This window comes from Haemorhous mexicanus, chromosome 11 (assembly GCF_027477595.1).
Source record: "Haemorhous mexicanus isolate bHaeMex1 chromosome 11, bHaeMex1.pri, whole genome shotgun sequence".
NCBI lineage: Eukaryota > Metazoa > Chordata > Aves > Passeriformes > Fringillidae > Haemorhous > Haemorhous mexicanus.
The window spans coordinates 11011589-11037464 of record NC_082351.1 but is presented as its reverse complement, the minus strand read 5'-3'; the positions used below and the strand labels follow the sequence as shown (position 1 = coordinate 11037464).

General features: G+C 37.6%; 2 protein-coding genes across 11 annotated transcripts in view; one reads left to right on the top strand and one right to left on the bottom strand.

Annotated features, from left to right (window-relative positions):
- CACNA2D3 (calcium voltage-gated channel auxiliary subunit alpha2delta 3) overlaps positions 1 to 25876 on the bottom strand; it is a 414102-nt gene that overhangs the window by 49365 nt on the left and 338861 nt on the right. The window lies entirely within an intron of this gene.
- LRTM1 (leucine rich repeats and transmembrane domains 1) lies at positions 13315 to 18963 on the top strand. Its single transcript, XM_059856401.1, has 3 exons — positions 13315 to 13321; positions 14723 to 15319; positions 18490 to 18963. Exons 1-3 carry the CDS (start codon positions 13315 to 13317, stop codon positions 18924 to 18926), a joined length of 1041 nt encoding a protein of 346 aa, XP_059712384.1. The 3' UTR covers positions 18927 to 18963.

The following is a 25876-nucleotide window of genomic DNA, read 5'->3' as shown; positions in this document are numbered from 1 at the left end:
ATCTCAGCCAAAAGGCTGTGGTTTCAAACTGGCAATTAAGGAACCCTAAGAGGCTCAAAGTCCAGTCAAAGAGCCAAAAATTGGGATATTTATCTGTATATCCCATGACCGGATTCTCTGAGGATATATAAGACTTTCTGCTTCCACTTGTGACTTAAGCACAACACATTCAAGCCTTGATCATATTTTATTTGCAGACTTGATTCCGGCTACTACCTCAGCAGGTTAACAAAAAAAAATCGTTTCTACGTTTCTCAGCATTGTGAGAAGGCTGATCTCAGACATGGGCAAAGCTTCTATCATCATTTCCAAAGTGGCTTACCCCTCCCAAACTGCAATCCTGTCATAGCAGAATGGGTACTAGTTGTCCTACTGCCAGACACAGAATACTTTGAAAGACATTGAAGATAAATATCATGGCATCCACAGCAAAGTGAACTCATGAGTTCTCTGTCCAGTTCCCCCCTCCAGGGAGAGGGATCTGACCAAATCCAACATTTCCTGCCTACAGAACACACTGAGCACCAACCACTCCCTGTCTGCTGCTGCCACCAGGGGATTTGTGTCCATACAAGGTCTCTGAACATATGGAATCTCATTAGTCAAACCAGGCCGGGGACACTGAATGAGCAGACACTGACATTTTATCAAACCACCTCATCTGGAAATGAGTCTTGGATCTCTTATTTACTGAGTCATAACAACAAGAATAGTGATAATCTCTACAGACAGTTTGTGCTATACTGTGATTAGCAAATTACTTTGAATTGCTGAAAATATGAGTCATGTTACTTGAAGTCAAATAACTCATCAGAAGGACCCCATAATGAATAAAAATCTCCAGCCTTTCAACACCACATCTACTGAGTGATTCACAAATCAAATGTTTACTGTGATGCTCCAGAATAGTTCTAATGTTTTTATTTTTCTAAGATTGCTACTTTAACAATGTTTTTGCTGTTTAACCATGTGGTGATAATCTACAGTTTTAGAAAGTTACAAAAAAATTTATGTGTCCAAAAGACTAAATGTACGTATTTTTATGTGTTTGAAATTGAGTAGTACCATGGTGTTCTGCAGTTGCAAGTTCAAAGAAAATAACACTGGTGGATTTGCAACCTGATTTACATTTGTGTCCTTTACTGAACAATTAAAAAAACCCCCAGTAACAGCAAAATATACAGATGTTAAACTTAATCTGCAAAAGAAGATTCGCATGACTGCTTTCTTCATTTTGGATCAGAAATGTATTTTTATCAAATATCTGTGTAGAAAAGAACACAGTTGCATCTTGCTTCAGCAAAATAGGAGTTAGCATTTGAGCTATAAATTGGCATTCTTGGTATCTCCTGAACTGGAGGTTTAAACCACGTCAGGAATAGCAAGCGATCTCAGACTAATAACACTGAGATTTTCCAGTATACTGAAATATAAATTTTCTTCTCTTTCGTATTCTCCTACTTTTTATGTCCTAAAAAAAAAGAAACACCATCTTTCAAGATGTGTTCAGTATATTACAAATACCTCACTTGAAAGTCAGTTTCTAAAACTACGGATTAGCACTGGCTGTAATCTGAACATTTTCACGTTTACTTAAATTTATTTCATAAGAACATTTTTTTGCCACAATTTTGACACATGGCCAAGAAGTGCTAACTATACCTCTCAGCAATGACCTCTATTGGGGAAAATAACTTATCTTTTGCTTTATTTAATGTGTAGAAGTTCATGCCCATGAACTGGAAAACAGCTAATGCCATCCAAGAGGCCAAGGAATCAAGGGTGGAATGACAGCTGTCTATTTACTTTCCAGATTTCAGGAAAAAATAAGAAATCACCATTTTCAGAATTGCTACATAAGTCTTCCTAAGTGCCAGCAGAAATGGTTGCTTATGGCTGATCTGGTGTATTAAGATGTGCTTTCATTCTGCTGAAAATTAGCCAACAGCTTATTTTCTTCATTAGAAAAATGTGAAATAACCTCTTTAAAGCCACACAATACAAAGAACAATATATTGACCAACTTAGGACCAAACACAAAATTATTAAATGGTTTTAACTGATACTTCAAGAAAAAACTCCAAAGAAATAAGGCTTTCAAAAAATGTTGAGACTGATAAAATTAGAAGGCACTGACACACTTTAAAATTTTTTTAATAAAATGTCAGCATTGCCCAAGACCTGTGTGCCAAGTCATGATCATAAGTGAACTTCTCTGGGTGAGTTATTAACTCCTGGAAATAGTCTAAGTGCTGATATGACTTTCACAATTAAAGTACAAATGGACCATACTTCACATAAACTGCTATCCAGATGCTTCAACAAGTAGTCTATTATAATTTATATACTAATGATTAGCAGGATTTAGCTGTCAATACAGTCTTAAGGCATATTTTAGAAGCATAAATTGTGAGTTTTGAGGGAAATCAATATAATGGGCACCAAATGTAATCCTCTTTAATGTAATAGCTTTGAAATAAATCAGAAAGGTTTCTGAAAGGGAGATGTCTGGATATACATTAAACTAAGGATTTATCATACAAAATAGCTTCTCTTGTTAATAAGTAGCCTGATGGGTGCAAATTCAGCTGGGGCTTTTGGCTGGAAGGTGTTGAGCACTGGAGTCTGTGTGGGTTATGGGATGCCCAGCTCAGGATGAGAACATGAAGCCCCTGGAATAGAGAACAGAAAAACCCTGAGAACTCTGCTCAAAGAAAGGACTCTTGGCAGGACTTGCCAGAGATTGTGCTGCTCTATAGAGGCAAACCTTTCTTGACTTACAAAGAAAGTGAACCTTGCAAAGGCCAGGTTTTTTAGCTGCTGAGGCACCTACCAAAGGCAGGCTGGTCCTGGTGGGCTTTCCAGAAGCACTTATTTCACACTGCAATCACTAGATGTTGAGCTGTAATTCTGAAGTGTCTATCGTATTCCTAGATATAAGAATATGATGTATATGTATCATATATTATATATCATATATGATACATATACATCAAAATAACTTTGAAACACCACCTTCCAAAATGTAGACATTTATAAATGGCAAATTTTCTCCTGGAAGGAGAAAATAAAACATTTATAAAACATATTTAATTTGCTAATTAAGGCCAATTCAATCAATTATTTTTTCTGCTGTTTTACAAAAACAGTGCAGGAGCATAATTTCCAGAATTACTAAATCTTCTCAGCACATCTATAATGGAAGCAAACATTATATTCTCCATTCTCTCACAGGACAGGGCTGATATGCCCTACACTAAGGGAAAAACCCTCCTTACTTTTATTTAAAATAAAAGGAAATCAAAACCACACATTAGAGTTGCAGCAAATTATAGCAAACACCAATAAAGTAGATTTAAACAGATTTAGTTTCTATTCTTATATAGATTTTTGTATTAAAATGGCACAAATGGCCACAAAAGGCAAAAAGAGAAGGGTCTCACCCAAGTTTCCCTGCTTTATGCTGTTTCAAAGTACAGATAGAAAGCATCTATAGGGATGGAAGGTCTGACTCTTGCATGTGAACAGATACTTTTACATGGGGTTGACTTCACAACTAAATCTCGTTTAATTCAATAAGTTTAGATTGTAGTGCTGATCATGCTCATATCCACAAATCAGAATTTTAACTGAGTTTCCATGGAAATACTACATGTCCCTGTTTTCCTTTTGGACAAGGCTATGCCTGTTTAACGAGTTTGCTGAGGACAACATGTTTTGTTTAAGTTACAATAACTGGAGCCAATACTTCCTTATTACATTACCAGAAGAAACACTTACAGCAAAGCTTTTACCATGGGAAACCATTGTTCAGTCCATCTCTGAAAACCAGGAAATACCAGCATTGCCATTGCTTAAAATGTGTTAACTGGTCTTCTATGTATAAAATGATCTCTTTTATAAAATGACAGCCTTGCTCATGGTTTATGATAGTCATATATAAGTAAATTATTGCATGGAATCTGAACTTCTGTGACACTTCCATCAGAGAATATCTGCCCATGAAGATAAGCTAGGTCCAGGCTCTGAAGCACTGAAGGCTTAGGGCTGCTCCTGGTCTAAAGATACCCTCTAAATAGGAATTAAAATCAAACAGATTCTCTTCTTCAGAGTGATTATTTTCCCCATAGGTTTAGCCTAATGAGAACTCCAGAAACCCTTGTCTGACAGGTGCCATCATCTGTCCAAAAAGGTGTAAAACATTTTGAAACTTTGAGTAGTGTATTTTGTTCACCATTTCATAATATTCTTATATAGAAAATCAGAAAGGATGTGCTGTATTCACACTTGCAGTTCAAATCCTGTGTTGATGGAAGGGTAATACATTTCCCTAAGATTTTAGGAGAAGAATCAGGTCCAAAGTCCTAATTAGGAACATTTAAAGAGATGCCTTAGCAAGAATGCTGGGACAGTACAATGAAGAGAACTGTTCATAAACATTTTTAGAGAGATGCCTTAGCAAGAATGCTGAGACTGTACATAGACTTTTTTAGTTTAAATCTGCACTATGATGAAACTGAAGTGTTGTTCTACATTATGAATTTCACCAAAATTCTGTTTAGAAAAAGTATTACAGAAAATCAAGCATTAGGTAGCTTCCACTTCTTTCTCAAAACTTTTTCACATTTTCAATGTATCAAAGTCTGCAGGAGTTCTAAAACAGGTATCTCTTTACTGCAAAACTAAGAAAGCAACAATATGCAAAGGTATGACCAACTGATGGCACATAGAAAAGGAGAGAGTGTTCAGTTTCCAAGGAAAAGCCTGTACTACAATTGCCTAAAATACAATTATTCACTCAAGTGCCTGTGTTTGAACACACCTCCAAATCACCACAAACTACAAATTACAGACTGCCCTGCTCTTTCTTCTTTCTAACAGGTTCATAGAAAAGAAGCTTGTAGCAGCAACTAATGAAAACTCTTTAAGATCTTAATGACACCAAAAAACCTCAAGGCATGGAAATTATTATTTCACTAAAGTTAGGCACATGATGATAACTTCACCTTCTAATAGCAGTGAGCCCACTCCTCCCACAGAGCACTTTGAGAAGGGAGAAGTCAGTAGTGCTGTTCTTTGAACTCATCTGCTCTAACTCTGCTGAAACACAGAGACAGAGAGGAAATGGACACTGTCATTTTGAAAAGGGAAAAGGATAAAAAGTCTCAGCCAAAATATGAGTAAACAAGCTCAGCCCTGCCATTATATTCCAAAATAACAGACTGCAGAAGGAAATAAAAGCAAATAAAGATGAAACCACACCCTTTTTGCTTAAAACAGCTATAGCTTTATAGACAGAGAAAGCTCAGCGAGGTTGGGTACTTTTGAGATCCCACCATAAATTAAAAAACAGTAAAATAGAAGTGCTTTTAGACTAAAAGGCATTGTATTAAATGATAATATGTATTACACCTCTGTACTTCAGCATCACCCAGTGCTGACATAGAAGTCAGATTAGAAACATGGAAGACAAAAAGATTAAATCAACATTTAAATGTTGTCTGAACTTTAGGGCTAATAATATACTTTTATGCTGTACTTTCAAAAAATTTATTTTCTCACAGACATTCCAGCTGTTGTCTCAAATTTGTTATCCTCTCAACTAGTGCATGGGCTTGAGAGAAAGTTCATCCTTCAGCACTTTAGGGGACTTTAGCACCTTAGAAGCCATGGCTAAAAGCTTAACAATAACTTTAGGTAGTACAAACAAAAACGAGGCATAGCTCAGTTACAACTGTCAGGACTTCATAATTTATACCAAACCTAAAATATTTTCCTCCCTACTTAGCAGATAGCCTGTCAGCCATTTGGTATGATCCTCCTAAAAGAGGTGTTAAAACCCAGTAAATAATTTTCCTTTTCACTAAATCGAGGAAAGACATTTATGCAATGGACATACTTTATAAATTGTAATCAATATTGAAAAAAAAATTCTATTAATGAGCAGAGAAACTATAAAATGAGAATCTTTGGGGATTCTCAGCATGTAAACAGGAAACCAAAACAGGCCATATAGCCAAAACAGACATGATAATACAGAACAGTAAAGAGTGTAAGAATAGTGCAAACATGATGTTCCTTAATGATTTCAATCTTAAGTATCCCTTACTTGTCACTTGGTTATCCCCATCATATTGCTTCAATACTGCTCATATAAGTTGCACACCTACATATACAGGGTTTTAGCAAAGTTTCTTTTTATATTTCATAACTACACTTTTGGGAGTTGTTCTTTTTTTCTTTTTTATTTAAATGCATGTTGGTTAATTCCTGAATACATTTCCTCCCAGGGTATCTGAAATCTGTACTCATTGTCCCAGTGTTTCTCTCCTACATTACACTTTTAGAATCAAGTTCCATAACTTTTAAGAGTTATGTTTACGTCAGAGGGATCAAGAGGTTTAAATTTCAGTACCTATTAAAAGAATTTAATTATCCAACCAGTTCCATTTGGATACACTGTTACTGTTCTTCACTAATCTATAGCAGATTTTCCAGTATTGTAATTCTCATTAATAAAATGCCCTCTGAAAGAGTATTTTCTTTTTATTTTTTTTAAACAAAAGTCTTCTCAGTAGACTATTTAACTACTATTTTACAAATTCTAAACAGAAGCATCATTACCCTGTATATTAGCTAAGTTTCCCAGGGATTTTTCCTGTCTGAAAACAGCAGAACTAACTAAACTTGACTCATGTCTATCCATACACCTCACTTACCCTGTTACTTCATTTAAAACATTCTGTGGAGAAAAAAGGGTATTTTAAAAACATCCTTGGTGTTTAAAACCTGCTGACAGACTAAAAAGAAGAGGGTGAGGAAAGGATAACAGACTGCTCTGGGATCTCTAGGATGCTTTCAGAGATCTGTTGGTGCCTGCAGCTGCAGCAGTTCAAGCAGTAGGGACGGCAGAAATGCAGAGAGAACAAGGAAACTGGAACAGCAGCAAACTCTGCACTGCCTTGTAGCACCTATCTGCTACTGAAATGAGGAGCAGTGGCAGCAGGTAAAGGCATCTGCCTCACTGGGTTCACTGGAGCCACATGGGAAAATTCACAATATCCCTGCTGTGCTTGTGAGAGCAGCACACAGGGACATTGTGGGTGCTGCCCACGGATCCTGCCCAGGGCCCTGCTGGTCACAGCTGCTACACACTGCAGAGGGCACAGACTGGGAACAGGGACCTTTTTCACCTGCTGCAAGGCAACTGAGATCCTTTCAGGAGTTACAGTTTCCTTTTCCCTTGCAGCAAAACATCATCCAGTGGAAAGGTTCTGTCCCAGTTTGAATCCAAAGCTACTGAGCACGTCAGTCCTCATCCAATGGAACACTTACATTTCACTGATGATTAAATCCACCAAAATTATGTATTTAATGCTTATCAGCTGCATAATTTTAATGTCAGGTTATTTAGGACCTTGCTAAATTAATGAAAAACAAAAAAGCCTCCTGTGGACATTTCCAAAGTGTTGCTAGAATTACAGAGATTTAACCATTCGACTTTTTACTGCAGCAAATATCATCCCCACTTCTGCAAGATTCTGTGTTCAGGGGACTACTAGGGCAAAAAGAAAGAGTCCTGTGAGCCCATAAACACAGGAGTTCCAAACATTTAACAGTGAATTTTACTGAACTACTGCAATTTGCCTTAAAAGCACAAAAGGAATCAATGAAGTATGAGTTCTCCTTTGTAGCACAATTGGTGAGCAGCAGCATAAGAAGCATTTACTACACTTTAAAATATTTCTTCATATACTGTGAACATTTCAAAACCCTTTTACAGATGTTGTTCAAAAAAATCCTTCCAATTCTTACAAGAGCTGCCCTAGTAAATCAACCACTCAGAATGCACAGGAGATTTATATTCTGGTCTTAAGTTTGAGTCCGGGGTGAGCTGTGACCATGAATAGAAATTCTCATTAAATGTAAAAAGGAAACAAAATAACTAAGTAAAAGCTTAGAAAAAACTTTGATGAAGAATAGGCTATCTAGAAAAATAGCAAGTGATCTCAGTTTTAACATGTTTTAGAGAGGACAAAAAGCATCTAAAATGTCAAGCTGAAACAAAAAGTCCACCTGTACCTATTTTTGCAAGTGTTTTTTTCTTGCCAGTTTTATTTCTTTCATTTCTCTTAGCTTGATGTCAAGCAATATTATTTTCTATTTGCAGTAATGGCACAGTGAGTTCCTTAATTTACTTTTACTGGAGATACCTTCTATCTCTGGATGCTCAGCATGTATAACAGGTGGTTGACATTAGTCAGGAAATGATTGAAAATTGAATCTGCACCCCCTGCTGCTATTTGTGATGGAACAAATACTCTGCTGACACTTAATCTGCCCCTTGCTGCAACTTCATCTAACTTGCAATTAATGTAAAGAGGCCCAGCATCTTTATTCCCTGTGCTTCTCATTCTGAGGGCCTTGCATCCATCCTGGTAATTTTTCTACCTACCAAAGCACACTTAAGGCTGGAGTTTCAGCGTTTTCCAGCTAAGCCCTTCTCACCTCCATATATTTCTTCACATTTTGTTATGGGAAAAGAGTACAAGGCATATTAATTTCTAAGAGAGTGATATTTGAGTAATAAAACCACAAGAAATCAAGGACTGCACTACTTAGTGGATTGAAAGGGGAAGGGGAAAGGGAAAGGGAAAAAAAATTGCAGACAAAGGACTGACCCAAACAGTTGTTTATAGATTATGAACAGACCTGGTGATAAAGACTTCGATATGAATATTGAAAGATTTTTCCAGTCCAGATCAGAAGAGCAATGTGTGGAAAACCAGAGTTCTGATCTAGGCAGAGAAGGTGCTCAGCCTGGCTGTCCCTGGTGCCCAGGACACAGCAGCTCCCAGCTCCCCAGGCAGCAGCTCCCTGCCCCTGCCAGGCTGCCCAGCCACCCCATCCCCACCTGGAACAGAGCATGTTCCAGTTCATCTCGTCCCCTACTGCATCTCAAAGTCTGGCCTCTCCTAGAGGTGTCAGAGGAAGGTGTAAAAATTCCTATAAATAATAATTATGGAAAAAAACTGCCCACAGGGAAAGTTTTTTCTCCATAAGTTGTGTCATTAGTGGTTGATTAAAGCCCTCAAGAGTGAAAGTTTATATCCCTTCTAAATTATTTTTTTTTTCCCCCATGAGGTAACTATGGCTCAAGATTATATATGAATCCTACTAATCTTCTGGCCCAAGGATAACTTTCAACAATGCATTTCATAGATTAATTACTCACTGTATAAACAAGTACCAGATGTATCTAAGTAAGGCAAAACAAGCCACTGGAAAGGAAAAATTGGGCTCTTCCCCTGTACAAAATCCCAGCTCTCTGCCTGGTTTCTTGTTTCTAGAGCTGCACAACATTTCTTCCCACCTGAAAGGGACACCATCAAAAACACCAAACTCATAACAGTCTAGACACAAAGAAATCATGGTGTCTCCTTATGCTGTGTCATAAGCAGCATTTGACATTATTAAAATCTAGCTGATATTCCTCCCCTCTTATTCTGAAGAACAAAGGATGTCTGAAGAAAGCCCACCTCTGTGGAAAACACAGCCTGATTTTTAAGGTATAAGTCTTCCTTGAGCCAAATTTAGTTTGTATCCATTGGCTTACACGTCTGTTGTAAAAAGCAAGCAGAAATAGGATCCAGGGCCTTCATCTAAGTTTTGTCAACTTTTGAAAACCTAGTACCCTGCCAGGAAATATTTGAGAGAGTCCTGAGCTCTCAGAGTTCAAGGAATACCCTTGAAGAAAGAAAAGCATGAGGGACTGCCAGGTCTCTTTTGCCCTGTCACCTCTGCATGTTGTTCTGACTCACTCTCTCCATCATGCACTACTGTATTTTTTAAAGTGCCAGTCAAAGGGGAAGAATTTTAACAACAAAGGTATGGGCTGTTTCACCAACAAATACAATTTTTTTCTTAATCCTGAACCAAAATGAAGAGGGGTTTGCATTTACCCAAAGTTTCAATCAGGGGCATGAGCAAGAGCTTAGCTGTTTTACCAGTCTGGAGACACACATTAGTAAAGAGAAAGCACATGCCATTTCCCTGAAAGTATCTCAGTTTTAATTCCTTCCCACTCAAAGGCATAAGGAAAATAAATCTAATAAAGGACATGTATAGGAATTGTCTGCTGTGGTCTTGGGAACATTTTTTAATATAATTGCGTCTGCCTGGACTCAATATACAATGCAATGGAATCCAAATCCTGTAACTTTTAAATATCTGAAATATTTAAATTGTTTCCTTTCTGCAAGAGTTTAATTAACATAATGTTCTTCTGTAAAAGAGATGATTTTTACACATAGAACTCCTTTAAAGCAGATGGCAGTAATTGCTGCAACAAAGAGTTTGCTGGCAAAGCAGAGACAGAGCTGCCCCCTCAGCCAGCAGGGATCAGATATTAGCTCATGGGGCTTTCTTGCTCTTTGCAATGGGAAACATACCTTGCTACAACAAGGCACAGGCTAATTTAAGAGGCTGCAATAACAGTTGCTGCACCACATCAGACAAGTGAAAAGAATCCTGCTGGTGGTTCAAAAGGCCAGCAGTAAGAGTAGGTTTCATGGTTATCCTGTTTCTGGCAAATCTCTACCTGTGACACGACTATAATTTTCACCACATCAGACTTCTCTGTCACAACCAAAGTTTTATTCCTAATAAATGGGAATAGGACATGGATTATAGGTTGGAGAAACTTGTGTTTACAAAACATGTTCATTCAGAGTTCTCAATATAAGGAAAAAATAGCCACATCTACATGAAAAGCAAATTGACAGATTTAATCATATGTTTCCAAATCTGAACCCAGCATAAAGATTTTTAAAAAAGTAGTAACTTCTTATACCATGATTCCAAGTAAATAAAACAACCTCTGCATTATTGCTGGAACTGAACCTCCCACAGGGCTTAACTTTCTGTGACCTTGTCCTGTGAACATCTCTGTAATATGGTGCATACTAAAAATATTACAATTATAGCTGCAAAGACTTACCTAAAATAGGAAAGCAGTTAAGAGACATTCTTTAAGCCCACTGTTACATGAAATGAACTGCAGTGGGATCTGGTCAGCAAATATTAGTTAAGATGGAAAAACAACTTAAAAAAGAAACCCTTTGAATTCATAAGCTAAATAAAATTACAGATACCAAAGAGAATTTAAAAGCATCTTAACACACAAAAAACCAATAATATAATAGCCATTACCTCCTGCAAGGTTAATCAAAGGTCATGGAAAGAGCTGCCACTGATACAAGGGATGAGTTAATGCAAGGAGAGTGGGATGTCATCTCAAGGAAAAACTACCTGACCTAACTTTATTTGTAAGAGAATCCATAGCTAACATGGCTACGACTTTGAAGGAAGATGCTATTTTATAAGAGACCTTTTTATATTTAATTGTGTCTTCACTAAAATGATTCACGGGTATTTTTTAAGACAGGTCTTAGAAATAGCAAATAAATGTATCATGTTACAAAAGTTAAAGTTTTTTACATTAACCTGCCATTAATCTAAAGTACAGTACAGTTGATCTTTAAGCTTCTCTCTCCCTTTTTGAAAAGCTGGGGTTAACCAGGATACTGTGGTACAGTTTATCTACATTTGTAGTGTTCTTCCACTGTAAATCCCAGGCTTCAACCCACATCAGGACAAGGTGTCATCCATCAAGAATGTCAAGGATAGTAAGGTCTGCTACTCACAGCAGGAATCCTGTGGTCCTCAAGGTGAACAACCATGTTTACTTTCCAGAATGAGGATTTTCCTACGTTCTCCTTCTCTGTTCCCATGTACCCACTGCTCATTTGGTTGTCTTGGCTGGTGTCAGAAACAACTGAGCAAGGCACAGGACACTGACAGGCACAGCCCTGCCCCTGAGCCAGGGGACACAGAGCTCAGCACAGGCTTTGGGAAACCAAAAGGTACCTATGGAAAATATGGGGTTACTCCCTTCACTAGGGAGTTCTGGTGACAGAACAAGAGGGGAGGGACACAAGCTGCTCCAAGGAAAATTCTCATTGAAGGCAAGAAAAAAAATTTTGATTCTGAGTAACACATTGGAGAAGGTTGCCTAAAAAGTGATAGAATCTGTTACTGGAAATATGGAAGCCTCAACTTGACAGTATCCCGGATAACTTCTGGTAAACACCCTGATTTCAACACCAGTTTGGACCTTATGATCTGGTTTTTCTAGTATTCCTTCTAGATAATTGCCTACATCATATAAATTTTGACCTGGAAAGTGAGCTTTATGTGAACTTTTCAAAAGCACCTAAAAGCAGAATTTGTACCCAAGAAAGCTTTATTATAGGTCTGAAATGCTTTGATTGCACAACTTCCCTCTCCATAGGACAGTCATAGATGGAGTGATTATATGGCCTGGAAAGACTCAATTATACATGAGATCTCTCATGCCTTTCAACACCTCTGAGTTCCATCACAGTCACAAGCCATTAATCCTTTTATTGGTGTAGATGGCACAGTATGAGTTCTACTGAAGAAATAACAAAGAAACAAGCCAAGGCACCACACATTAAGTACAATTTTAGTATCATCTGCCATGTCTTTCCAATATCTTTGAAAATAAATTAATTAGTTCAATATTCATCGTGACTATACCAGGATGTATGCCATTTTCATGGAAGGAGCCACTGGTCCTGCATTCCCATGCAATAAAATCCTGTCAGCACAACTAATGGATGTCAGATGAATAAGCTTAAAAGAGCAAACAAGGGCACTGTCAAAAACCATGTCATCAACCCACAGGACTATTTGTAGTGATATTATACACTCCACTGCCTCCAGTCACAGCCCAGGATAATCAAAATCCATGCTCAGATCTTGCAAAAATTGACACAGCCTGGCTAATAACCCACCAGAATTCAGAAACCATACTGGATATTAAAAAGGCAGCTTTATTTTTTGTGCTTTAGTTTGGATGGAGATTAAACAAATTGAAGAGGCGAGGTTATCAGGTCATTATTTGTGCATTACAGCTGTTCAGTCAGAGTGGGACAGACACTGCTTGCATGGCTTGTTGTCTGATTAAGAGGCAGAATAAGTCTCTGAGAGTCAAAAAAGGGGGGAGAGGGGAGAATGTGATTAAGAAAAAAACCAAAGGCTGATAGAGTAATTGAGTAGAAATAGTTGCACTTCTACACAAGTCACAGACACCACCTAAAACATCCTCAAGGAAGGAAACTGGATGAGCATGTTACAGATTTGAAGTGGAAATCAGAGCAGTGTCTGTCACTGTTCTACATCAGAAATCTGGACTGAATCTTCCACCAGGGGAAGAACAAGCAGAGCAGAATGAAAGGTGAGATCCTGAAGCATTCAGATTAATAATACAATTTTTCTGTTTGCGAATCATTTCCTTGTCAAGCAAGAGTTTATTTTACCTCTACACTGGAAGCTGTGTTTCTGAAGCCAGCTGTTGCAGAACACTGTGATAAAGTGAAAGTATTGTTTACCTTGCATGCAGGAATGCTGGATTAAAGTGAATTTTATGATGCAGAATTCAGTATTGCAGAAGATTGTGTATAATTTTAACATAAATATTTCATTTCTGAGAGTAAATTAATGAGTAATTTGTTTCTAAAACTGCAGTCTCAAAATTCAAGTTTCATTTATATATTTGCCATATTTACTACTATAATCACACATTATTTCATTAAAATGGTATTCCCTGTTAGTAATTCACATTTGATCTTTGGAAGTCAATAAACAGCAATTACTTTATTTTCAAAAGGTATCAAGTAGAAATTAACTAAAATGTTTTAATTTTGAAGCAGTTCATAGTAAAAATTATTTGAAGCATCTCAAATACTATGTTAGAAAAGGATTCATCATTCTTTCTTTAGTCAAAGAAAATCTAATTATTCTATACTGAGTTTTTTAATGTTTCATTATATGCATACAAGCATAGCTTTAAGTACCTTGTTTTCAAAGTTAAGATCATTAGCAAGACATAAAAGGGAAAAAAACCTGAACATCAGGAAGTAGCAGATAATTATAAATATGAATATTACTAAGTAGTCCTCTCAACTAATTTATATTTTCAGAATCTTATTGACAAATGCCTGGTGGTTGTGTAGAAACCTGTATCTATGGGAAGTACAGCTGGCATTCAGAGAATGGAATTAAAGCAAAAAGAATAAATGGATATTTTAAAGGAGAAATTTACAGAATCTGAATTGCTGAAAAAGTACTGCTAATAGTCTTTATAGCTATGTCTTTGAAGCTTGTAATTCTTTAAATGGTGCATTGACTCAATTCTTCCAGGCAGCGATATTAGTAAAACCAATGAAAAATAGAAGTTCTGCTTGTAATTCTTCTGACACAAGATGTCTTAAAGTTGTTACTACCACAGAAAGGGAGACATCTCAATTTAATAATTTTAGAAGAAACTGTCAGATTCCCTTCAAACATCATTACCTTGCTGATGGTAAATCCTCCTGAAAACCATTTGTACTTAAGAAGAAACCATGGGAAGTACTTCATTTTAAGATCATAGGAGCATTATCTTCATTCTGGATTACAGAAGTACTTCAACACTATCTGTAATTTCCTTATGTGTTATAAAAGAAAAACACTCTGTGTTATCTACATTACTGGTTATTGTGGAACCGTATACCTTCTGGCTGTGTTTATGGCCTGTGTATTGCCTAAAGACAAACATTTTAAACTGATTTTAAATCATCTTTTACTTGTGATATAGGTAACTGGCTTTTGGTTTGGAGTGCCATCTTGTTGGCACCCACAGCTCACAGCTGCCCTGAAAAATGCCTCTGCCACACAGCCTCAAAGACTGCAGACTGCAAGAACAGAGGATTTACTGAAATTCCTGCCCGTTTACCTCCTGAAATTCAGATACTACAGTTGCAGAACAACCGTATCTGGAGAATCAACCAAAACGCATTCACTGCAACGCCGTTACTCAAAATCTTGGACTTGTCTAATAATTCTCTCTCAAGTGTGGCACCTGGTGCTTTCCAAAAACTGAGGTATCTACAGGTTTTAAACTTAACCAGAAATTTGATTCATTACATAGAAAACAAGACTTTCAGTTTCCTCCCACACCTAAAGGAACTGGACTTGTCATCCAACAGCATTATTCGATTGCCTGAGACATTTGGAAACAGCACAGGGAATATAACATTGCTCTCTGTGAAGCATAACAAACTTCAGAAAATGGAAAGAATTCTTCTGGAGTCACTTCCAAACCTGAAAGTGGTTCTCTTCAAAGATAATCCCTGGCAATGCAACTGTAATATCTTTGGCATGAAACTGTGGCTGGAGAGTTTTCTATACAGAGGTAAGGAATTTTTCTCATTGCATAGAGCGTACATGAGAACATCAGCATCTAACTGATCTTCACTTCTGTGGCTTAAAAATTTACCCCACACTGTAGGTCTGGTCCCTTCCTCAAATAAACACACTTAGCTATATTCTCATGCATAGGTCAGAATACTTTTGTAAACACAGGTGGCAAACTAGAATCAGAGAGGGACTTTGTATTAGTGCCCAGAGGAAGATGCACACACACCCATACAGCAGATGTGTTCTGTAGTGTGCCAGTTCAGATACAGACATTTCTAAATATAAAACAAGGATACTTGTGCACATACACTTGTTTAATTCTACCAATATATTTTTGCTGGAAAGCAGCCTACTGCTTTAAAGCTTTTGACCTGTTGCATGATGGCAAACATCAAGACAGATACCAGTACTGAGAAAACTTTAGAGAACCCAGGATTCTACTTGTTCTATCAATTATGACTTAGTACTTCTTTAATATTTTATGAATACCTAGTATCACTTCCCAGTTTGTTGTTAACCAGAAGAGGAACTCAAGTCAGCAAAAATTTCCTGACAGAAATGTGTCATGGCATCACACAGGGAAAAGTGAAGTTTATAAATAGTAGTGGCAGTATTTTGGTCACACCTGCTTTTAAATATATTCATGAGTTATGCTGTGAAATAGATAACATGATTTAATTCTAAAGGAATTATGTGTAAGAAGAAATTAATTTCTTTCTCCCAGGAGGTATGTTCAGACTGAGAATTCAGAACAGCAGGGCAATTTTCCTTTTCTAAATCAGGCTTTGATGCCTGCATGTGACCAAAGTACTGACTGCCTGTCTCTACCAGAGTGGTGTGGAGCCTGTTGCAGCACAGGAGATGTGGAGGTGGCCCATGTGGCCTGAGACTGATGGACTGCCTTTTGCAGGGATCAGAGCTCTGCAGGCCAGCTGGAAACCCATACTGGCCATGCAGGGACACAATTACTACTGCAGTGGTCTTTGGGTGAGGTAATTTTTAGAAAAGACAAAAGCCTAAATTCCTCTCAGCAATAAAATCTTCATACATGAATAGATAAAATACTACTGTATCACAGGGCTTTAGTCTATTATGCTAGAAATTCAGCAGGGATTGACTTCTCTGTGAAGAAGAATGAAATGATCCAAGATAAACACATCAGATTATTTTAATTACTCTGCCAGCAGCATAAATATTATCATTTATTTCAAAAAACAACGTTGTCTAGAAATTCAGTGATGTCCTTCCATCTTTTTGAACACTGTACAGATTAATTAAATGAAGTGACATGGAACTTACAAATTAATTTTAGCAACAAGCTTTAAAAGAAGCCCAAGTGTTATGTTCTCTTTTGTTTGTATTTCCCTAAAATGACTTGTCTGAATCACATGAAGAAAAATCAGTTAAATTACACAAGAATGTTTCCTACTACTTATATAACACACATGGGATGAAACTTCACAGGGGCTCTGCAGATATTTCTTGTATGTCATAACAAAGCAACATAAATCCAGAATATTTGAGTATTTTTTAGCTGAATCCATCCTGGGCAATTGGCACTGCATGCATACTCACAGGAAATTAGAGAGAATGCTTCAGTTCAGGAGGAACATCAGGGTTCTATTCCAAGCACACATATTTAGTTACTTAAAACCATGAAAGGGTAAGAGTTGAAGGATTTGGAGGTTTATCTATATCCATATTCAATCTAACACATTGAAGATGTCTGGAACCATGCTTTGGGTTTCACTGCTAAAGACCAAGCAACCTGCTATGCTCAAATCTGTCCTGGAATATCAACATTATTTGTGGAGTAGTCTCCAGATTTCAGTTGGCTCCATCTGTATTCACTACTTTCTCAAAGTCTTTTCAGGACAAAAATTTCTGTGTCTGGCTTTCACTGAAAGGTGAATTATTTTGGCTAGAGAAGAGAAAGAAAATTCAGTAGATTTGATTAGTTAATTTTTAAAAAATACGTCAACATTGATTTTGGCCTTGTGGACTCCTTGACACACCTAAAGCCCTGTGCTCTAACAGGGCAATGTTTGGTGTATTCTCCTCTACACACTGAGGAACAACCACGTGATTTACCAGGACTGTGGATTCCTAATTCTCTCCCCACAGTACTAAAAACCTCCCAGGGGAAGCTGGCTCTAAGCAGTCATGAAATTTAGCATTTGAGCAGGGTAATAGATTGATTAAACTCAACTCCTTTATACGGTGTATATTTTCTTACCACAAGTCTTGCTTCAAAAAATCCCTCATGGGTACATACAACTTAGTGAACTTTCTCTTTGCCCTATTACAGTTAATATATAATGTCAGAACAATGACAATTTCATGGGATATTTCAATCAAGCGGGAAATATTTTCTAAACACCTTGTTTTCATTTCGCACCATAAAAATTAGCAGTGGTCAGAAGTTGAACAAAGTGAATTTGCAGTTAACAATACCTCTCTGTTAATCTATGGCAGTTCTTATTTTTCTACCACCATGGGTTTTTTTACACTTACATCCATAAAAACGCAGATAACCTAATTCCTGATGACCTGCTTCTTGAAAATGCTCTCTTATGTGAGTTTTGAAGTGCAATAATCTCACCACTGACCTAATGAACAAAAGCCTTTAAAACATACATAAATCTTTAAAAGTGGGAAGTTGAAACTGATGACAAATTTACCTAAGGTTTATGTTAATTTTACATTAAGGTGATTCAGCAGCTGTCAAATGTAGCCACATTTCTCTTCACAGAGAAAAGCGAGGCACAACTCTTCCCAAGAATATTTCTGGGTTTCAGCATTCTCTGAACCTCAGAGAAAGGAAAAACAATTCTTGTCATTTGCTGTGCCTGCATTTGTGCCAAAGAAGAATGCAATATGGAGATTGTTTACCCAAAGTGATGGTTTTTTGTTTCCTTGATGTTTTGCTTTTCTACCAGGGCCAAGTGTGTTGGGACTGTCGGCTGACAGTCACGAGACTCTGTGCAGAGCTGAGTGCTCGGCAGATTCAGTTTAGATGTAATGTAATATAGTGTAATGTACTATAGAATAATGTAGTATATTAATTAGCCTTCTGTTAAGATGGGGTCCTCCTCATCATTTCTCCCTGCCACGGGGGTCCTGGTTCGATAGTCAGATATCGAGACCCTTGTTCTGTTATTTCAGGAGGAATCAGCGACGGCATTATCTGCTCAGCGCCGGGCGTTCGGAAGGGGAAGGAGCTGCTCAAGGTTCCCTACGAGCTCTTCGGGGCCTGCGCTCTGAGGGCAGCCCCCGCGCCGCCGGCCAGCGGCCAGCAGTGGCCCGGCTCCGAGCAGCGCGCCTGGCCCAAGCACGGCCCCCACGGCGAGCCGGCCGACGGCGGCCGCGGCGGCTGCGAGCCCAAGGCCCGGCCCCGGCCCGTCAGCCTGCGGCACGCCATCGCCACCGTGGTGATCACGGGCGTGGTGTGCGGCGTGGTGTGCCTGATGATGCTGGCGGCTGCCGTCTATGGCTGCGCCTACGCCGCCATCACGGCCAAGTACCACAGGGAGCAGCTGGCCGCCGTCAGGCAGCGCGGCGCTCCTGAGGAGAAGGAGCCCTTCGGCAGCTCCATGGCTTGAGGCGCCCGTCTGCGGCTTGTTGACAATAAAGCCCTCGCTGCAGTTGAAAAGCCTGGAATCTCAAGAGCATTCTTTTAATTCTAATTAATGGGGTTATTTTCTATCCTTTTTTTTCATACTTTTTAAAAAATATAAGTATATAATATTGTTTGGAATATTCACTAAGACTTTATATAGAACAACAGAATTTGTTTATTTGGTGTGTATATATTCCAAAGTCACTATTTAAGGCTGAGTGTTTGAGATCATGAAATCTTGATGTAGTGAGTTTAAAGCATTTCACCATCCTTTACTAACTCTTGATGCAGTATTATACCAAAACATGACCTATGATGCACATACAGTCAGGAGTGATGTTCTGCAACGAAGAACAGAAAATAGCCATCTAACTTAGTTCAGTTAGTTACATTTGTACTATCCTAGAGAGTACAAATTACAATTCAATTCAAAATGTATGCAATTGACAAGCAGTTTTCAAACCAGCTACTCTTTGCACTGCCACTGAGAACGGAAATGTGTTAAAAGCATTTCCAAAAATGTGTTTTCAACTTTCCAGTTTGCCCCAGAAAGCAGCAAATAAACATTACATTCATTTCCTAGCTTAGAAAATAGGAAGCACCTTGTTAACTATTGCATATAAATTTTTAATTACTAAGTAGGGAAGAAAGAAGAGAGCTGAGAAAATGCTGAAGGAAGAAATGCTCCGACCCGAAAGGAGTACACAGAGCATACCTGAAGACACTGCCTGATATGCTGCTGGCTTACAAGCTTGCTACAGCCTTTTCTGAAGCCATTTATTCCCAAATCCTCACACAAGTGCTCCATTTTGCAAATGCCATGCTGCAGATGCAGCTCCCATCACAGTGCTGCCCTTCAGCAGGAGGATAATGTAGCTGCATGTTTACACATCCTCCCTCTCAGAGGGAACATTCAGCTGCATTCACTCAAGGCTCCATCCTTGCTCTCTGCAGAGCTCTTTCGCCATCAGAGGAAATCAGAGCCAAAACTATTTCAATATCATAAGTTTAGAATCCCACAAATATTTTGAGTGTGCAGAGGTAGTTATTTTAATGGTTTTTAGAAATTATTTTAAGGCAAGCAAGAGAGATCAGGAACTCCATTCACCTTTTCCAATACTAGATGAAATACATGTTAGGCTATTTGTGGCAGACATCTCGTGTGTCCCCTGCCTGTCCTCAGTGACAGGGATAAAGAGCTTTCCAGGTAGCCAGTGCAGAAATCAGCAATGTTTATAGGATGGAGGAAAAAGGCCATGGGACAATCTGCAACGAGGGCAAGGGGAAGCTGTGTGGTGGCATTTGGAGATCTGCCCTCCCCTTCCAGCAGACAGATTCTGAGATCAACCTCTGTAGCTGCCCCAGTAACAGCCTCAACTGAGTAATGGGCTCTGTGGCAGGAGTCATGTAACCCTTGCTCTTATCTACTTTGTAATAATTGCAACCTAAATATTAAATCATTCCTACATCTGTGTTACTTTTATGTCCAGAGAAAATTAAGTATCTCAGTCTTAATCTAAATCTAGCAGATAGTGAAAACAATCAATTACTGTCTTTTCTTTCCTTTTTAAGTGCTAAGTACTTCATATCATTATTAGGCTGTGTTCATTCTTCTCTGTCCTGCACTAAATAAACTGAGCTGTTTCAAATTTTTCCTGCAAGATCACATTCTCAAACATTTTTTTCCTCCTGCATTCCCCAGAGCCTTTTCAGTTCTTTTATATTTTGTTTAAAATGTGGTACCCTAGACAGGGAACATTGCTTCAGCTGAGGCATCATCAGCACAATATTTTTAGAATATTTATATTTTTTACAATATCCTAATATGTAGAATAATTGTATTAAGGCTCTTTAATCTGATCTTCTGATGTTTACTCTTTTTCCTTGTAAATATTTGGTAAAGCTTTACAAATAATCTAATCTACTTTCAGAACTAAGTCATTTAAATATGTAAATCTACTTTTTTTTACTATTTTATCCATTTGCTGCCACAGCATTTTGCAAAGCAAAACACAGCTTTTCAGATACAGAAAACAGAAATAAGACAAGATTGGATCTTATTGCCCATTGGCCCAAACATGAGTTTGGGGCCATGCCAAGTCACTGTTTTTCCACAGTGACAACCTAAAACGAGCACAGTTGTACTCAAAGTGTAGATCCTGAGATGAAAGCTAGTAAACTTCCAACTCCAGAGAGATTTCACCCTCAGTGTTTCTAACAGGCTCAGACACAGCAGCACAGCTTCCATCACAAATCACTTCACACTTCTGATATTTTCAAGCAAAAGAAAAGCAAGAATTGACTTGATATTTCCTAGTCAGGAATAACCCAGAACATCTTCCTAGTACTTAAAAAACCAGACCTAGCACCAAAAACCTTTCAGACTTTCCTCATTGTATCATCATTCATATATTTTTAAAAAAGAAGAAGAAAGAAGAAAGAACATGAGGGCGAGTCAATGAAAGGCACAGCAACATTTAAGGAAACTCATTCTGAGTCACATTGAAGATGCTTTGGGGATTTTCATGCACACACAAGGCTGTAAATTGATAGGGAGTTCTGCCAGAAAGCAAAGTATTAAGTATTTCCATTAGGTCCCTCTGCTGTGGGAACAGAGTGAGCCAATCCATGCAAAATCTGATTCTATACTTTCTAAAAAAAAAATGCTTTTTCCCCAAAGGAAAAAAAAGCACCAAAAAACCACCTCCCAACAAAAACAAACAAACAAACAAACAAAAAGGAAAAAATCACAGGGAAATTTTTCATTTATTTTTATAAGTCTGTATATCTTAGTTACCATGGTAAAAGTATTTGTAATTAACAAATCCACTCATTTCTAATGATAAAGTAATAGCAGAAAATTAACAGGGAGAAGTATTAATTCAATTATTTAATAAAGGTAAAATATTGATTTCTCTGTAGAGGAAACAGAATTTTCATCTACTGATAAATAGAGATAAAAGTCACAGTTTGTTGTCTATAAAAATTATTGACTACAACAGTGGAAGACTGAATATAGGGACTGCCCACAGAACTGCCCTTAATTTATAAAGCTTAGCAATGGACATCTGCCACTGAAATTGTCTGCACAGATTTATTTTTCAGATAAAGGATCCTGAGAAAGCTTTGTTGTCCTTCCAGCAATCTCATGAGAGTATTATAGTAAGCACTGTGGTTTTTTCTAATCTCTTTGAAAAGCACTCTTCCCCATAAAAGTCAACAAAATATCAGGACATGCTACTCTGCAAGGCATTTGCAAAGGCAGGGAAAGCCCACATATTGTTGCATTCCTGCCTTTCATATGAAGGCTCAATATGTTGCTTTGTTTACAAAAAAAATTTCTGAAATTTAATTTTAGAACAAAAATTGAAGACTATAATACATCTATGTTCTTTACAGAAAATGAACAATAGCATCTATATTGAAAGACACAAAGTTTAAACTGAAACATCATTGCTTGCCATATTTGTCTTTCCATTGAGAGCTTGCAAAAAGTCAATCAAAATTCAGCTTCATTATTCTCTAGTAGTACAATGTCCAAACAAAACCTGGATCTCTCTTCTGGAATATCAAAGTAGCCTATTTGATGACACTACACATAGCTTATCTCTGATTAACAATTAACAGGAAAATAACAACCATTACAATAATCTAACTTTGCTGCCCAGGAGACAAGGCAAAGACACGCAGGCTTTAGTCAAGCATCTAAGAAGGATGCCTTCTTTTACAACTTGGATCTTTTCATTTGGCCAAAATTAGCATAGCAACCACAATCTTCAGATTCTTGGTATATGCTGAGTTTGTATTACCTGAAATGTGGCTTCATGTTCCTCAGATCACAGGGGGAAAAGGCAGCAACAGCAGCCACAGTAAACCACAGCAGGGGAGGAGGTGTAGGAATCAGAAGCCCACAATAAACAAATCAAAAATACAAACTTGACACCTATCTCCAGAGGAAGCCTGTTTGCTGTCTCATACTGATTGCAGAGGGATCCCTCCATCCTAGGACTATGTGCACTATGTGCTCAACTTTTTTTGCAAAGGCTGTCATTCTCATTTCAAGAGAAAACACATGAGAAAACACTTCATGTTTGGAAATATAGTGCACTGAAGGGAAGATAAATTAGTCAGTTCTCAATACTTAAACTGATAGCAATGGATTCATATTTATGAATGCAGCTTCAACCTTGTGCAGCATTATTTGAAGTTATTATCCAAAGGATCCAACAGCTCATCTGCTGCCTTGTTCTGCTTGATCTGCAACCAGGGATTTATTTTGCTGGCAGCAGAATTCTTTAGCAAGATGGCCCTAGAATCTGATTGCTGTTAGATCACAAAGATCTTCCTCCTCTACAAATGATGTAGAACTGAAACCCAACTGATCAACCAACAAACCCCAACAGCAAAGCAGAAGTGCAGAAGCAAAGAGCAGATGCTCTCTGCCATTTACTGTACATATTAATTGGGATACATCTGTCAAAGTCCTGGATTCTCTAAGAACAAGTGCTGAGGAAAGCCCAAGAATTAGATAAATTTACAGGTTAAATTCTCAAGTTAACACCAGCTGCCTCAAAAAAGTAGAAACTATTAAACTATTCCACACACTGATTCTGTGTGGTGAAATGAACTGAGAACGAATGCAAATGAAGGTAAATGTCTGAATTGTGAATATGTGACTAACTTCAGCTCCCCTGTTCAGCCCATGGAAAGGGACAGGACTTCACCACGTGCTCCAAAGCATCCAGTGGAGGAGTTTACCTCTCTCCACACTCCTCCTCCAAACCATCTTTCCCAAGCAATTTATCCCAACATGTGAGTTGCTTAATGTTAGGCTTTACAAATAGACATCTCAGTTTTCTTAAAGCTGGAAACATTAGTCTTTATACCAATATTAGATTTATGAATACAAAAACAATATTCAAAATGAACGAGAAACTCTGGAAAAACATGAAGTCGTGGTTTTCACCAAAACATGAAAAACATTTTGAGGGATTTGCTAAATGCTACTGCTGACTATAATATTCTGTGGCTTATAATGGGGAGTAAAAGTTAGGTAAATCACTCTCCTGCCTGACAAGGAAAGCATCTATTTTAGAATGCCTCAAAAATTTGGTTGGTGTGTCATTATGATGACATATTCATTTTCCCCTAGGCCTCCATATTAAAATGCAATTTTATAGATTGTATCATAAATTTTAAGGACTGTATATGGCATTGACATTTGCCTGAATGTTCTTAAAAATAATATGAAAGCAATACATGTGAAAAAAAAAACAGGAGAAAGACGTCCAAGAAGAACAGAGCAGCTGTATTTGCTCTATGTACTACTGTAACATCAGCAGATTGCAGTATTTATGGAACTTTTACAGCATCTGTCACTTCTAGAAACATCAATAGTTCAAATTAATTTTGATTAAGTACTTGAGAGTCACTTTGTTAAAAGAGAAATGTGCATGCAAACCCATTTTAAATTAATTTAAAAAAAAACTGGATGAAGTATTGAGGTCACATAGATAAAAATATTAACACAAAAAATAAAAGGGAAAAGGGTGTGAAAAACAGAGTTGTTGTGTCATATAGGTACATATTTTCAGAAATAAAGTGCACATTTTCCCCCATGAATTTTTAAAAGAATCTTCCATACTCAGAGCCTAGGTCAGCAGAAGTCCCATTGAAAATCTGGTTTGTTCACAAATTTCCCTTTTAAACTGCTGTCCTGTAGAGTCTGACCTAAACAGGAAGAATGAACACCTGAAGTGTGACCAGCCTCAATATGACTGATTTGTATTTTAAAAGTAATATGAGATTTTGGATCTTTCCTAATTTCAAGGCACTGTTTGACTATCTTAAACAGCAGGATCATCAGGGTCACTTTCCTCTGGCCAGAATAGAATCATTCAAAATTGTGTGCCATTTCTAGCAAATCAGTGACTAAATTAAATTACTATTTCTTAGCTTAGCTTATGAAAGTGAACCTAGAAGGAGGTGCTAAATCACCAAGCTGATTCATTCAAAATATCTGAGGCCTTTTAGCATTTTGACTGGGAATATTTAACATGGAATAACTGAATGTATTGCTGTACTAAAGTTGGGTTTTAAAGTTATATAAAAGGGAGAACAAAGAAAGTGATGGATGAGGTCCCTTGCAAAAAAATCTCTCTCTAACCAGGGTTTGGAGAAAAAATCCTTGAATTTGTATATGGGCTGGTTATAAAAATAAAGGATCAAGTTTGAAAAGTTAAATACTGGAAAAGTTAAATACTGGATCATGGCATTACTTGGAACGGTTTCTTTGGGAGAATAAAACATAGCATTCTTGTTTGCATAATGAGTATTTTTGGTAAGAGCATTTAAAATCCCACTGTCAGTGAACAGAAGAGGACTGACTGCCTTTGCCTCAGTAACACTCCTATACCTGATATAAAGAATAGCTTATTATATATTAAACATAATTTAGTTCATATATATACACACACACACGTATTTATTAGTGTAATTTCTCTTTTTATGCAGGTTCAGAAAGGGTAGAGTCAGAGCTATGGCAATGCTTAAATGCACATCCCAGGAAACCACTCTTGTGTAATAGAAAATGACTGTAAAATGCCTTCATCCTCACAGAACTGGAATACTTTCATTTCTCAATAATTTAGCTACAGTGAGCTTCTCTCACTATAGTATTCTAGTTAAGCTGACATAAAGCATTGAGGACTTGCTCATTTTCAGAAACTACAGGTCTCATGTGCTAGTAAAGCTTTTTATCTTTTTAAAACAAACAAATTCAGCTACTACTTGATTTGAATTGACAGGCCACAGAAGGGCATGTGCTAGGAGGGCTCATTTAGTGCTTTCTATTTTCTAATTTCAACTTTGATAAATAGGAAGTCCAACACAAAACTGACCATATTAAAAAAAAAAAAAAAAGGCAGAAAATAC

Coding starts and splice junctions, on each gene's coding strand:
- LRTM1 (XM_059856401.1), top strand. Junction 15,320..18,489: donor GGAGAGTTTTCTATACAGAG/GTAAGGAATTTT, acceptor CTGTTATTTCAG/GAGGAATCAGCGACGGCATT.